Genomic DNA, 16,335 nt, shown 5'->3' with positions numbered 1-16,335 from the left:
AGAAAAAGCATTTACCAAACTTTAAGCTGCTAAGAAATTGTAATCATTATTATAAGCTGTATTAGGACTTACCCCTGTGGGACAGTTTGAACTATATGGCAAGAGAGATGTTTTCCATACTTAGTGAAATAAGTGTCTTTATGCACTTTAGAAATAATATTCATTTGAATAAAATCAATATACTAGGCTGGGCGCCATGGCTCACGCCTGTAATCCTAACACTTTGGGAGGCGGAGGTCAGGAGTTCAAGACCAGCCTGGCCAACGTGGCGAAACCCCATCCCTACTAAAAATACAAAAATTAGCTGGGCATGGTGGTGGGCACCTATAATCCCAGCTACTTGGGAGGCTAAGGCAGGATAATTGCTTGAACCCGGGAAGCGGAGATTGCAGTGAGCCGAGATCATGCCATTGCACTCCAGCCTGGGTGACAGAGTGAGACTCCATCTAAAAAATATATATATATATGTATATATATATATGAATAAAATAACTTAATTAAAGTTGTTCTCCTGCTTGGAAACACTTGGTTAGCTATTAGTTTATGTTGATGTTACAGTCTGGAAATAAACACTTAAAAATTAAGCAATTCATGGTTATTATTAATTCAAAATGGCCTCCTCTAGTCAGTAAGATCACTCGTTACTGATTTTCACCAGCCATGCTGGGGCAGATTTGGACATTTTGGAGTGGGCCAGTATACAGCCCGGCTCCTGATTTATAGGTCGGTGGAGGCTAGGCTAGAGACCAGCCCTGTCCTGTCTGGGTGAAATTGCTTCTGACCATATAGAGCCACTCCTTTTACAAATACATAACATCATGGTGTCTAGAAAACCTTCCCTGCGCCTAGAGTTGTTGGGGGCCCTCTTCCACCCTCTTCTGCCTTCTTCTTCCTCGTTACTGGTCATTTAATGTTTGCCTTCTCCCACACTTAAGAGGCGAAATTAGCTTTCTGCAGAAAAACCACCTAAGTGATGGTTTATAAACAGGGGAGCAGGGACTTTGCTGAAGGGTGCTAGGTATGTATGTATGTATGGGAGTGGTGGGAAATGAGTCTGGAAATTGCGGCCAGACTCTAGAAAGGAAATAAAAGTCTTAGGAGTATGGGCTTCATCCACGGAAGGTTTTGAGGTGGGGAGCAGATATTGTTAGGGAGTGTTCATACAAGAATCAGCCAGTAAAACAGGAGTTCTTGAGGCCAGAACTGGGGAAGAAGCTTGCTAGTAGGCTCTACTCTTGGTGGAAAGGGAAGTGTCAGCTGAGTTACAGAACCACATTGTCTTCCCCCCTCCACTAAAGGTGAGCCATTCACAAAAATGAACCACCGCTTCTAATGCAGCAGTTCCCAAGGCCTCTGCCCTGAGCTCACATTTTGAGTGGCAAAATACAACGGAACCGTCTGCCTAGGGAGCTCATGCGGAACTCCCATGCCTCCATAAGGCAGTGGTTGGTTGGCCCCTTTCACAACTAGGGGCAGAACAGCCAGGCACTGGGGGCTGAAAGCTACTCACTGGCCCCTCCCACATTAAATAGGATTTCATATTCCATGTTGCCCTTTGGGCTTCTTGGTGTCAATACCACCCATGAGGAATCTTTGGATTACCATACCAAGCTGACTGTGTCCTTTTCTCCACTTCACTTGGTTCATGAACTCAAATTGGAATTTACCCATGGCATGTGTTTTGATCTTGTCATGGTCTCTTCTGACAGCACTGGTTGCACAACTGAGTTTTATGTGCTATTTGCTGGAATATTTAATGGGCAATGGATTTTCATATAAAACACACATAATTTAATAAATTTTTCTATGATATAAAATTATTCTTTCTGAAAAAAAAAAGTTAAACCCTAATCAACTGTCAGCATAGGGGACCCTGGCTACCTATCGGCAGGGCATTAATCAATACTGGATAGGGTTCTTACTTTGACTCCCTGATACTATAGTTACCTATAGTATCTCTTTTTCCTTTAAATGTTCATTTGAAATGTAAAAGTATTTCAGCAGAGGTATCTATGAAAGGGGCCTTTTATTCACAAGTAGTAGAAATCTGAGATTCATAGAAATAAGGAATTTTGGTGGGGAAGAAAGACTTGCCAATAAGCTTCATGACTGACAGAAAATTGAAAGTGTGGCGCTTTAAAAGCCAGGAAGGAGCATTAACATTCCCAAGTACCTTTTAAATCTTCCAGGCTGGGAAGCAACGGAAATCTAACTGGAACATACAGGGAGAGGAGATGGGGTAACAAGGGGTTGGATTGCACCCAGAGCGTGTGGTTAGTTATGGCTGAGTGTGTCATCTGCCCTGTCAGATCTTGATAAGCATCGCGGAATTCTAAAAGCCATTCAGGTTCTATGCCTGCAAAATTCCAGCCTCACTTTCCTGTAAACAGCAAATGCTTTATTTGTAGAAATCAAAGGTTTTTTTTTTTTTTTGAGATGGAGTCTTGTTCTGTCACCCAGGTTGGAGTGCAGTGGCACAATCTTGGCTCACTGCAAGCTCCGCCTCCCAGGTTCATGCCATAGGTTTTTTTTTCTTGAAGGCAAGTTGTTTTGTTGTTTCAAAAGCAGTCTGGGTGCGTGTGTGTGTGTGTGTGTGTGTGTGTGTGTGTGTGTGTGGTTATATTTAAATCCGTGTTGGAAATCAGATAGCTTTTGTCTCTTTCTTAATCACGGTGATCCTGTTTGTTTATGGAAAGAAACTCAGGTTGGTTGGTTGGTTGGTTGGTTGATCTCATCCTTTGAAGTTGGGAGCAGTAACTTCCAGAAGCCAACGTCATGGCAAATCAGATGCTGAGAATTTGTAACACAGGTCATCAGTCCAGACTGTGCTTGAACCATCTTTAAACCAGGACAAGACAAGAAACACCTTGAAAGCATTTGTATTAGATAATAAAATGGCTCCTTTAGTGACTCACAGTAATGGCACGACTGTTATGGGAATTCCCTTTTTCTTGCAGAGAACATAAAATCCTACGTCTGTTATGAAATCCGTGTGTATGCACTCTCAGGGGATCAAGGAGGATGCAGCTCCATCCTGGGTAACTCTAAGCACAAAGGTGAGTCTTGGGACCATACAAATTTTGCTTTAGCTTAATGATTTGGATTTGGAGGGTGACAGAAGCCTCCTGTGCCCTACTTTACAGCACCACTGAGTGGCCCCCACATTAATGCCATCACAGAGGAAAAGGGGAGCATTTTAATTTCATGGAACAGCATTCCAGTCCAGGAGCAAATGGGCTGCCTCCTCCATTACAGGATATACTGGAAGGAACGGGACTCCAACTCCCAGCCTCAGCTCTGTGGTATGTGTGAGAACCAAATGCAGTGAGTGGGGCCTTCTTGTTTGGATGTCAGGAAAACAAAGGGAGTGTGCGTGCACATCTACACACGTGTGCTAGCGCAATGCCTGGCATATAGCAAGTACTCCATAAATACCTGTAAAGTTAACTGAATGAAGAATTAGAAAAGACATCTGAACACACAAACAGGAAGTTACTGAATATGTGTTATATGCCAAGCAAATTGCTAAAGATACAGAAATGAAGTAAATGGACTAGTTCTTAAGGTGCTTACTCATATGGAGAGACAGCATTTCAACAAACAAGTCACTTCAATACTGTATAGACTTCTTTGTTTTTTTGAGACAGTGCCTCACTCTGTTGCCCAGGCTGAGTGCAGTGGTGCAATCACAGATCACTGCAGCCTTGGCCTCCCTGGGCTCAAGCAATCCTCCTGCCTCAGCCTCCCAAGTAGTGGGAACTACAAGTGCATGCCACCATGTCCAGCTAATTTTTTAATTTTTTGTAAAGACAGAGTCTCCCTGTGTTGTCCAGGCTGGTCTCCAACTCCTGGGCTTAGGTGATTTGCCTACCTCGGCCTCCCAAAGTGCTGGGATTACAGGCGTGGGCCATAGCGCCCCGCCAATCCTGTATAGGCCTTGAGGTTCACAAGAAATGCATCTGGAGAACTTTTAAATCCCCACATTTGCAATTACTATTATGGCATATTATTTTCTTCTTAAAATGGATAAAATATGATACAGTTTAAGTAACGCTTTATGGCCCAAAATTATTCTCTAAGTATAAAACTAAAGCAATTAAACTCTAGCTAGAGTGTTGTCTGAAATGATGTCATGGATCACTCATTCATGTACAGCTCCAAGTCACTTGCCACACTTGATGTTCCAATCTTTGATTTATTCAGAGTTTTTGTTTTTCTTGACTTGACCTTCTGTTTATTTTGTAAGCAGCTAGTTTTCAGGAACATTTGTCATAAAGAAGGAACATTTGTATTTCTTTATGAGAGTTAGTAGGTCCAAGAACAATGCAACAAAGCCACCCTAAGATGCAGCTGCCAGAGAGCTGCCTGCAGGGGTGATTTTCACCTGGGAAGCTTTAGGAGTTTGTCTTCTCTCTTGACTTTAAGAGGTCCGCAGTGTGACTTTAAAAGCTGGTTAATTTTTATTGTATAAATAATACTAAAACATAAAAATAGTTCAGAAAGATATAAAAAGAAAATTTGTCTTCCCTTCACACTTAGGCTGTTAACAGTCCCTTGTGTATTCTTCCAGAAAAAAACAATTGATGCATATACAAGAATAAAGTTGAGATCTTTTTCAATATTCTGATCTACACCTTGCTTTTACCTCTCAATAATACATGCTAGAGACTTTTCTACATCCATCCATGTGAACTTATGTCATTCTTTTTTATCATCTCTGTAGTATGGCATCATAAGGGCTTACGGTCATTTGTTGAACAAATCCACCATTGATAAACAGAACATATCACTGATCAGAACTGCTTCTCCCTGGACTTGTCCCAGAGTAAGTCAGTTCTGAAATGTACCCCAAGAGGTAAGGAATCAATGGATCTCTTCTTAAGCCATCTGGAATTTCTCATGTGAAATTTGCCCCCCAAATAACTTTCATTTTGGCAGAGTTTAAATTGAGATACCTGTTTGCAACCACATGGTCTGTTGATTCTTTTTTTTTTTTTTTTTTTTTTTGTATATGGAGCCTTGCTCTGTTGCCTAGGCTGGAGTGCAATGGCACGATCTCGGCTCACTGCAACCTCTACCTCCCTCCCGGGTTCAAGTGATTCTCTTGCCTCAGCCTCCTGAGTCGCTGGGATTACAGACATGTGCCACCATGCCCTCCTGCTGATTTTTGTATTGTTAGTAGAAGAGGGGTTTCACCATGTTGGCCAGGCTGGTCTTGAACACCTAACCTTAGGTGATCCGTCTGCCTTGGCCTCCCACAGTGCTGAGATTCCAGGCATGAGCCACCCAGCCCAGCCTCTTTTTTTTTTTTTTTTTTTAGCAGTGAGCCGTCTACTTTAATAGTCAAAGTCTCTTGAGTCTGTTGATTCTTAAAGCTGCTCTTGTGGATGTTGAAGAAAATGCCTTCCTTATTTTGTCACAAATCTGATGACTCTAAGGCCTGCATAAGGGTATTTAAAAATAAGCTAAAAGGGGAGGGAGAGTGCAGATTCACAGTCCTATTTTATACTAGTTTAGGTTAAATTTCCATTTAATTCAGTAAGTATCCCTATTCCCTGCCGGGCACGGTGGCTCATGCCTGTAATCCCAGCACTTTGGGTGGCCGAGGCGGGCGGATCACGAGATCAGGAGTTTGAGACCAGCCTGACCAACATGGTGAAACCCTGTCTCTACTAAAAATACAAAAATTAGCTGGGCGTTGTGGCGGGCGCATGTAATCCCAGCTACTCGGGAGGTTGAGGCAAGAGAATCACTTGAACCCAGGAGGTGGAGGTTGCAGTGAGCCAAGATCGTGCCATTGCACTCCAGCCTAGGTAACAGAGCGAGACTCTGTCTCAAAAAAACAAAACAAAACAAAACAAAAACCTATTCCCTATCTTCGACAAGCTCACAGTCTATGAGGGAGATAGAAAAGTACACAAAAGGAGGCTGGGCATGGTGGCTCATGCCTGTAATCACAGTACTTTGGGAGGCTGAGGTGGGCAGATCGTTTCGGCCCAATAGGTCAAGACCAGCCTGGGCAACATGGTGAAAGCCTGTCTCTACCAAAATTACAAAAAATTAGCCAGGCATGGTGGTGTGCGCCTGCAGTCCCAGCTACTCGGGAGGCTGAGGTGTGAGGATCACTGAGCCCAAGAGGCAGAGGTTGCAGTAAGCTGAAATCGCACCACTGCACTCCAGCCTGGGCAACAGAGATGGACTCTGTCTCAAAGAGTAAAAAATAAAAAGGAGAAGTACACAAAAGGGATATAACTGTCATAACCAAGGACTGACAACTACTTATTGCATTTGGCAACCAGAAATCATTGGTGAATTCACAAGGGCACTTTCTAGAGAGTGGTAGGAGGTGGTAGGTTGAGGAGGAGAGAGAAAGGCAAAGCAGGAAGGTGTTCTGCTTTGATGGCCCCATCTTACTGGTGTTTCAGCACCATTGACCAGGCAGCAGTATTAAGGGCATATGTGGAACACGGTAAGGGCAAAAAATGAAGGACCTGCCTTGGCAGAGGAGGTAAGGTGTAGAGCCAGGGAGGAACCCAGGTATCTGGATTGTAGTGAGTTATATGGGTGGTTCTGTGCACAGCCACTCCTCTGGAAGCTTGTCCATATTGCCATGTGCACCAGTAGAGCCATGGCCGGCACATTTTTCTTTTCTCTTTTTTTTTTTTTTTTTTTGAGACAGAGTCTCACTCTGTCGCCCAGGCTGGAGTGCAGTGGTGCGATCTCGGCTCACTGCAAGTTCCGCCTCCCGGGTCCACGCCATTCTCCTGCCTCAGCCTCCGGAGTAGCTGGGATTACAGGCGCCGCCACCACGCCTGGCTAATTTTTTGTATTTTTAGTAGAGATGGGGTTTCAGCGTGTTAGCCAGGATGGTCTCGATCTCCTGACCTCGTGATCCGCCCGCCTCGGCCTCCCAAAGTGCTGGGATTACAGGCGTGAGCCACTGCGCCCGGCCAGCCAGCACAGTTTTCTACTGGAGAACACATTATACTTTGCTACTACCTAGTAGTCTTTGCCAACAGTCTCTAAGCATCTTAAGGGAAGAAGCCATGGCATTTGCTCACCATCGTCTCCTCATACCTAGAATACAGGCAGACACATGGTAGGTGCTTCATAAAAATGAACAGCTGAATACCACTCTACCCTTTGTTAAATCCAATGTAGATCGTTAAAAACTTGTTTCCAATAGCAGTGCAGCTGTTTTGTCTAGCACCACTTGACCTTCCTATCTACAGCCTTTCCAATAACTGGCAACTATCACATCTCCCTACACTGGTGCCTTTATCATTGAACCACCCTGAGTGTAAGTTTTCAGACGGCCAAGGATTGAATGGCCTCTTTTATCTCTGCCAGAGATCACAGCCCAGAGGGAGCAGGACTGGTATTTCCTGCTTGACTTCTTGACTTCTTTCTCCTATTACACAACTCAGCCTATTTTGCCAACCAAACTGCTGACACCATCATCTTCCTCACTGCCTCTTCCCATAGAGCTTCTATTTTTGTTCTTCTAATATATGTGCGTGTGCATGTGTGTGTGTGCGTGTGTGTGTGGATAAACTTTATTGGCCCAGCAACCCATACAAATCCCTTCCCTTCTGTTCCAATATCTCATTTCACTCCCAGAGTTAAGGATGCCCTCACACAGTTGGACAGTTGATTCCCTGACGCTTGCTGATGTTTTGCTGCAGCAGGAGGAACAGAAGGTCTCTCTAAAATTAATTTTTTAATCCCCTGCGTTAGGAATAGAGAAAGGGCTTTTTAAGCTCAATCATATAGCTTAAGTCTATGCAAGCAATTTCACCAGGCTAGAGTAGACTTGAGAATTTTCCACAAGGACTTTTCTCAACAGGATGTAAAATATAGAAATTCTGTGATATTCATGGTGAATAAATTATCTGCATGGGCCTCAACCCCTTTGGGTGGAGTAGAGGTAATATTACAGGACTTCATCTTGCTGATTACCCATAGTAAGCAGGGATGGGATAATGGAAGGGGTCTCTTTTCCCCATTAGATAGTGGACTCTTTGAGGCAGATTCTATGCTTTTGTATTGTCAGTGCCTTGTCCAGTGTAGGCACTCATATTTATGACTGTTGAAATAAATTCAGCATGCAAGACATCTCTGACTTGCCCCGGAGTTTGTGAGCCAGTATATGCTGAATATATGATGCTGAGTTCTAGTTTTCCCTGTGATCACCAGCACAGATGAAGTCATCTCAATGAGCTAGCAGGTGTGAAAGGAAAATAAAATCTCAAGACCCCAAACTCACTATGCCAGAAAAGATAAGCTTGGGAGCTGAGTCATGCAAAAACTGCCTTTCCTTTGTTACCAAACAGATAGCTGTAACTTCATATGCTTGCTTTATGTCAAATATAGATTTACTGAGTTCCAGAAAAAAATGCATAATTGACCCTTTACCCCTCCTTTCACATGTAAAATGTAGATTCACTGAGTGCTAATCAAAGGCTCACAAGACCACTTTGCCTCACTGCCTATCTTCCCCACCCCCCACCCATTTTTTTCTGTCCCAGTTTCCCCTCTTTCCTTTTTAAATATTGAGGTCCTCAGCATAGGTCACAGATCCTATTGTAATTTGTGTTTCTTTTTCAACCTCAACCTCAAAGTTGGCAAAATGAACCTCAAAACCAACTGAAACTCGGCGGGGTGTGGTGGCTCATGCCTGTAGTCCCAGCACTTTGGGAGGCTGAGGCAGGCGGATCACCTGAGGTCGGGAGTTCAAGACCAGCCTGACCAACGTGGTGAAACTCCATCTCTACAAAAATACAAAAATGAACCAGGCATGATGGCAGATGCCTGTAATCCCAACTACTCGGGAGGCCACGGTGGGAGAATTGCTTGAACTCAGGTTGCAGTGAGCCGAGATTGTGCCATTGCACTCTAGCCTGGGTGACAGAGCGAGACTCCATCTTAAAAAAAAAAACAAAAAACACCTATTGAAATTTGTCTATTTTGTTTTTAGTTGACACAGGCTACTTCTGCTAGAGTGCTGGCCTTGACTCTGCCATCCTCCCCAGCTTTTGAAAGGTCATTCCCAAATCCAAACCCAACAGGCCACTGGAGATTGTCTATTCATTACAGGCTACCTACACTCATGTTTCTTAGATTAAAAAAACAGCATCAGTGTATTACTCAAAACACAAAATCTTCCCTACAGAGAAAACTGCAGGGGTGTTGAGAACATAGGAACTGGTAATCTAAGTTTACAGCTGCCAAATAAATCTGGGTATCGGTGCTCTAGTTTTTAATGATTTTATGTCAGACTGAAGATCCTCATTAAGCTCAGGGCCTAGAACCTACAAATGGAAAAGTGCAAAATCAAAGTTTAAAAATGTTAAGTGAGGCCAGGTGCTGTGGCTCATGCCTGTAATTCCAGCACTTTGGGAGGCCAAGGCGGGCAGATCACGAGGTCAGGAGTTCGAGACCAGCCTGACCAACATTGTGAAACCCCATCTCTACTAAAAATACAAAACTTAGCCGAGTATGGTGGCACGTGCCTATAATCCCAGTTACTCAGGAGGCTGAGGCTGAAGAATTGCTTGAACTCCGGAGGCAGAGGTTGCAGTGAGCCAAGATCGTATCACTGCACTCCAGCCTGGGTGACAGAGCAAGACTCTGTGTCAAAAAAAAAAAAAAAAAAAAAAAAGTTAATGTCTGTTTCATTAATTGTTAAACTTACATAGGCTGGGTGTGGGGGCTCACGCCTATAATCGCAGCACTTTGGGAGGCTGGGGTGGGCAGATCACTTGAGGCCAGGATTTCAAGATCAGCCTGGCCAACATGGTGAAACCCCATCTCTACTAAAAATACAAAATTAGCCAGACGTGGTGGCACACACCTGTAGTCCCAGCTACTTGGGAGGCTGAGGCAGAAGAATTGCTTGAACCTAGGAGGCAGAGGTTACAGTGAGCCAAGATCGTGCCACTGCACTCTAGCCTGGGCAACAGAGCAAGACTCCATCTCAAAAAAAAAATACAAAATACAAAATTTCATAACTGGCCGGACACAGTGACTCACACTTGTAATCCAGCATTTTGGGAGGCTGAGGCAGGCAGATTACTTGAGGCCAGGAGTTCAAGACCAGCCTGGCCAACATGGTGAAACCCCATCACTGATAAAAATACAAAAATTAGCTGGGCATGGTGGCACATAACTGTAGTCCCAGCTACTTGGGAAGCTGAGGCAGAAGAATTGCTTGAACCCAGGAGGCAGAGGTTGCAGTGAGCCAGGATCACATCACTGCTCTCCAGCCTGGGCGACAGACGAAGACCCTGTCTCAAAAAAAAAAAAAGTTTCATAGCCTTGAAAACAATTTGTAAATTTAACATTTCTCCTCCAGAACTCCCAAATAAGCCTGATAAATACTAGAAATATTATCAGCATTGGAAATAAAGGGAGTTAACTATAGCTAAATATTTTCAAAAGCAAAATAACAAAAATTTATTCAAAAGATTTTACCACAAAACACAAAAAAAAAGAAAATTAGAAAATAAAGTAAAAATGCCGGGCGCGGTGGCTCACGCTTGTAATCCCAGCACTTTGGGAGGCCGAGGCGGGCGGATCACGAGGTCAGGAGATCAAGACCACAGTGAAACCCCGTCTCTACTAAAAATACAAAAAAAATTAGCTGGGCGTGGCGGCGGGCGCCTGTAGTCCCAGCTACTCGGAGAGGCTGAGGCAGGAGAATGGCGTGAACCCGGGAGGCGGAGCTTGCAGTGAGCCGAGATCGCGCCACTGCACTCCAGCCTGGGCGACAGAGTGAGACTCCGTCTCAAAGAAAATAAAGTAAAAATAAAAGATTTTACTACAAAAAAATAATTTGATATGCTGTGGAGTGAGATGTCCATAAATGACAATGTCTAGGGCCTATTAAGGTATTAAGTACTGAGGAATTTGGACTATTTTAAAATAGCAAAATGCTTTTTCCTTCCAAATTAAATGAAGCATTAAAGAGTAAAAATGAGTAGAAGCCTACATTAAAAGCCATATCCTTTAAATACGTGCCTTTCTTCCTTTATCTTCCTTTCAGAAATTCCCTATAGAGTCTCCCAAAATTCACATCCAATAAACAGCCTGCAGCCCCGAGTGACATATGTCCTGTGGATGACAGCTCTGACAGCTGCTGGCGAAAGTTCCCACGGAAATGAGAGGGAATTTTGTCTGCAAGGTAAGAGGCAATGTTAAGGATGATGAGCCTACCCTGGATTCTTGCACAGGCATGCACTCCTATTACATTTGGTACAGAGATAATCAGATTTTCTTTAATTCACTAATAACTTTCTCGCTGTCACTTTACACTTGCTGTTTCTCCTAAATAGAATGCTTTACCACTCTACTATCTTCTTGGAGACAGTGTCTACTCATGTTTCAAAATTCATCAGAAATCCTTCCTCCTTCAGGAAGCCTTCCCAAATGCTCCTTACATAATGCACTTACATTTAACTCCTACTCAAAACTGAATCCTGTAGGCAAGGACTGATACCTGTTTACCTCCGTCTTCGAGGCCTAGCATGGTGGCCAGCACACGGTACTTGCTTACTAAGTATCTGTTCCACAAATGGTGAGAATCACATCAACAATAACAATAGCAGCTATTGCATATGCAACAGTCATTCTCTTATGCACTTTGTGTACTACTTTAATTTGCTGGGGCTGCTGTAACGGAGCACCACAAACTGAGTGGCCTAATCAAGAGAAATCTATTGTCTCACAGTTCTAGAGGCTAGAAGTCCAAGATCAAGGTGTCAGCAGGGTTGGTTCTTTCGGAGGGCTATGAGAGAGAATCTATTCCAGACCTCTCTCCTCTCTTCCAGTAATTTGCAGGTAGTCATTGATATTACTTGGCTTGTAGGTCTCTGCTTTCATCTGGCATTCTCCATGTGTCTCCTTCTTATAAGGACACCAGTCATATTGGATTAGGGGCCCACTCTACTCCAGTATGACTTCATCTTAATTATATATGCAATGATCCTAATTTCAAATGAGGTCACATTCTGAGGCTGGGGGTTTAGGACTTCAACATACAAATTTGAGGATCACCCAGTTCAACCTATAACATATACTTTTGCTAATATTTCCTTAACAAAATCACATGGTTATACCTACCCCATCCTACCAGACACTCAATATGAAATGAATTTAAAAATGAAGGATTATCATGCCTTTTTAAAGTGAGGGGACTAAGGTACAGAAAGATTACCCAAGGTCATGGAAGTGGTAAGTGGCAGAACTACAAATCAAACTCAGATTTGAGTTGCTTAAGTTAAATTTGAGTCTGATGAATAAGTGACCCAGCTAGCATGGGCTTCCCTCCGCCAGCTAAGTTACGCTGTTCTCTCTAGCAATGCTCATTTGCATCTGCTCTAAGCATAAAACAAGCTGTTCTTGCTTTGTGACATGAAGCATCAAGTTGATCATTCAAGAGACTTTGTTGTTCTATGCCAGGAAACTCTCCACTGGGAAATTGACAAGACTTCTTCTCATCTCCCCAGCACTCCCATGAAAGTTAACTTGCGGCCGGGCACGGTAGCTCCTCTCTGTAATCCCAGCACTTTGGGAGGCCGAGGCGGGCGGATCACGAGGTCAGGAGATCGAGACCATCCTGGCTAACACGGTGAAACCCCGTCTCTACTAAAAAAATACAAAAAAATTAGTCGGGCATGGTGGCGGGTGCCTGTAGTCCCGGCTACTTGTGAGGCTGAGGCGGGAGAATGGCGTGAACCTGGGAGGTGGAGCTTGCAGTGAGCCGAGATCCCGCCACTGCACTCCAGTCTGGGCGACAGAGTGAGACTATGTTTCAAAAAAAGAAAAGAAAAGAAAGTTAACTTGCTCGATTAATGTGGATTAAGGACTCAGACAAAAATTAGCCAGGAGTGGTGGCCCATGCCTGTAATCCCAGCTACTCAGGAGGCTGAGGCAAGAGAATCGCTTGAACCCAGGAGGCAGAGGCTGCAGAGAGCTGAGATCGCACCACTGCACTCCAGCTTGGGTGACAGAGTGAGACTCTGTCTCAAAAATGAAAAAAATTAAAAACAAAAAAGGACTCAGCATCTTGCTGCTGGTTTTACTCCAAACTTGTTCCATCTGCCCAGAAAGGAAAGCAGATGCTGAAGAAACGTGAGATTTGGCCAATTGCTGTGGCTCCCACCTATAATCTTAGCATTTTGGGAGGCCAAGGTGGGAGGATTGATTGAACACAGGAGTTCCACACCAGCCTGGGCAACATAGCAAGACCCCATCTCAATTTAAAAACAAAGGAAGGCCAGATCCTCCTGATTGTATGGGGTAGAAAAAAGGTTACCTCCATTAACTTCCCTGTTCAGCCCTGTTGACACTTCTCATGAGCCCTAACAGGTCTCTGGCCTCTAGCTCCTCCTGCTCACTCCCCCACCCAGCCTGTTTTTCATTCAATCAGAAGAGGAGTCTTTCTGCAAGACTCCAGATGCTGGCATTACTTCTCTTGTTGTAACTCATCAGTGGTTCCCCAAGGGCCTTCAAGCTGGAAATGCCAGGTCCACATGGTCCTGTTTACCCATCTAGTTGGATCCTTTGCCACACACTTCAGCATTCATTATGGAGCAAGACCAGACTTTCTGCAGTCGCCTGAAAGTAATGGCTGTTCCCTCCTTCCATGCCTTTGCATAGGTTTTTTTTTTTTTTCTGGTCTGGTCTTCCTTTGTTAGCTTATCCATTTAGCTGGCTCCTATTCATCCTCCAACTCTATATTTTTTTTTTTTTTTGAGACAGGGTCTCACTCTATTGTCCAGGCTGGAGTATAGTGGCATGATCATAGCTCACTGCAGCCTCGAAATCCTGGGCCCAAGTGATTCTCATGCCTCAGCCTCACAAGTAGTTAAGACTATAGGCTCCTGCCACCATGCCCAGCTAATCAACTCTAAACTTTTGACATTGTGCCTTTTGCAAAACCTTCCTCTGCTACTTGTGAGCCAGTTTTCCATGCTGTTCTCTGCTGCACTGCTGTGGACATTGCATACACCCGTTTTCATACGTATCCCATGTGAATTAATCCATTTTCACGCTGCTATAAGGACATACCCGAGACTGGATAATTTATAGAGGAAAGAGGTTTAATTGATTCACAGTTCCACAGGGCTGAGGAAGCCTAAGGAAACTTATAATCATGGCAGAAGGGAAAGCAAACACGTCCTTCACAAGGTGCCAGGAGAGAGAAGAATGACAGCCAAGTGGGGGAAAGACCCCTTAGAAAACCATCAGATTATTGTGAGAACTCACTCACTATCACAAGAACAGCATGGAGATAACTGCCCCCGTGATTGAATTACCTCCCAGCAAGTCCCTCCCACCACATGTAGGGATCATGGGAACTATAATTCAAGAATAAGATTTGGGTGGGGACACAGCCAAACCATATCATCCCACCCTGACCCCTCCCAAACCTCATGTCCTCACATTTCAAAACACAATCACGCATTTTGAACAGTCCCCTGAAGTCTTAGGTCATTCCAGTAATAGCCCAAAAGTCCAAGTCCAAAGTCTCATCCGAGACAAAGCAAGTCTCTTCCACCTATGAGCCTATAAAATCAAAAGCAAGCTAGTTACTTCCTAGATATAAAGGGGGTACAGGCATTGGGAAAATACACCCCTTCCAAATGGGAGAAATTGGCCAAAACAAAGGGGCTATAGGCCCCATGCAAGTCCAAAATCCAACAGGGCAATCATTAAATCTTAAAGCTCCAAAATGATCTCCTGCTTAGACCCACTTATACCTAGTGTTCCATTATTGGAACACTAAGCATGTGGGAGTTGTTTATATCCTACTGTTCAAGGTCATTGCCAAGGTCAGATTTTTCACTCAGACAAAAATTCAAAAAATTTCAACCTCAAGCATAAATAGGTTAACTCCATGTCTCACATTAGGTCATGCTGATGCAAGAGGTGGGCTCCCACAGCCTTGGGCAGCTCCACCCCTGTGGCTTTGCAGGGTACAGCCCCCTCCCAACTGCCTTCATAGCTGGCATTGAGTGTCTGCAGCTTTTCCAGGTGCATGGTGCAAGCTGTCAGTGGATCTACCATTCTAGGGTCTGGAGGACAGTGGCCCTCTTTTCACAGCTCCACTAGGCAGTGCCCAGTGGGGACCCTGTGTACGGGCTTGCACCCCACATTTCTCTTCCACACTGCCCTAGCAGAGGTTCTCCATGAGGGCTCTGCCCCTGCAGCAAACTTCTGCCTGGGCATCCAGGCACTTCCATACATCCTGTGAAATCTAGGCAAAGTTCTCCAAACCTGAACTGTTGACCTCTGCACACCCACAGGCCCAACACCACATGGAAGCTGCCAAGGCCTGGGGCTTGCACCCTATGAAGCAATGGCCTGAGCTGTATGTTGGTCCCTTTTAGCCAAGCTGGAGTGGCTGGGATGCAGAACACCGAGTCCCAAGGCTGCACACAGAAGTGGGGGCCCTGGACCCAGCCCTGAAAACCATTTTTCCCTCCTAGGCCTCCAGGCCTGTGATGGGAGGGGCTATCATGAAGGTTCCTAACATGCTTAGGAGGTATTTTCCCCATTGTCTTGGTAATTAACATTTGGCTCCTCATTACCTATGCAAATTTCTGCAGCCAGCTTGACTTTCTCCTCAGAAAATAGGGTTTTCTTTTCTATTGCATCATCAGGCTGCAAATTTTCCAAACTTTTATGTTCTGCTTCCTCTTGAATGTTTTGCTGCTTAGAAATTTCTTCTGCCAGATATCCTAAATCATCTCTCTCAAGTTCAAAGTTCCAAAGATCTCTGGGGCAGGTACAAAATGCCACCAGTCTGTTTGCATAGCAAGAGTAACCTTTACTCCAGATCCCAACAAGTTCCTCGTCTCCATCTGAGACCACTTCATTCTCAACTTCATTGTCCACATCACTACCAGCATTTTGGTCAAAGCCATTCAACAAGTCTCTAGGAGTTCCTAACTTTCCCACATCTTCCTGTCTCCTGAGCCCTCCAAGTTGCTAGGAAATTCCAAACTTTCCCACATTTTCCTTTTTCTGAGCCCTCCAAACTGTTCCAACCTCTGCCTTCATCCGTTTCCAAAGTTGCTTCCACATTCTCAGGTTTCTTTACAGCAGCACCCCACTCTATATGGTACCAATTTACTTACTATATTAGTCTGTTCTCATGCAGCTATAAGGACATACCTGAGACTGGGTAATTTATAAAGAGGTTTAATTGACTCATAATTCAGCATGGCTAGGGAGGCCTCAGGAAACTTACAATCATGGCCGAAGGGAAAGCAAACACATCCTTCTTCAAAAGGCAGCAGGAGAGAGAAGAATGAGAGCAAAGCAGGGGTA

At 44.3% G+C, this 16,335-nt stretch overlaps 1 protein-coding gene across 6 annotated transcripts in view; it reads left to right on the top strand.

The window, feature by feature from the left end:
* Positions 1 to 16,335, top strand: part of IL12RB2 (interleukin 12 receptor subunit beta 2) — an 86,024-nt gene that overhangs the window by 58,500 nt on the left and 11,189 nt on the right. For 5 of the 6 annotated variants that reach the window (XR_001114217.2, XM_003260163.4, XM_004090023.3 and 2 more), the window contains 3 exons: positions 2,958 to 3,056; positions 3,144 to 3,302; positions 11,045 to 11,182. Coding sequence is in view for 5 of the 6 variants with exons in the window: in XM_003260163.4 (XP_003260211.2) it covers positions 2,958 to 3,056; positions 3,144 to 3,302; positions 11,045 to 11,182 (396 nt within the window). In the remaining variant the exon portion in view is untranslated. The remainder of the gene's footprint in view (positions 1 to 2,957; positions 3,057 to 3,143; positions 3,303 to 11,044; positions 11,183 to 16,335) is intronic. The other variant, XM_003260164.4, reaches the window with a different exon arrangement.

Source organism: Nomascus leucogenys, chromosome 12 (assembly GCF_006542625.1).
Source record: "Nomascus leucogenys isolate Asia chromosome 12, Asia_NLE_v1, whole genome shotgun sequence".
NCBI lineage: Eukaryota > Metazoa > Chordata > Mammalia > Primates > Hylobatidae > Nomascus > Nomascus leucogenys.
This window is presented reverse-complemented; position numbering and strand designations above follow the sequence as displayed.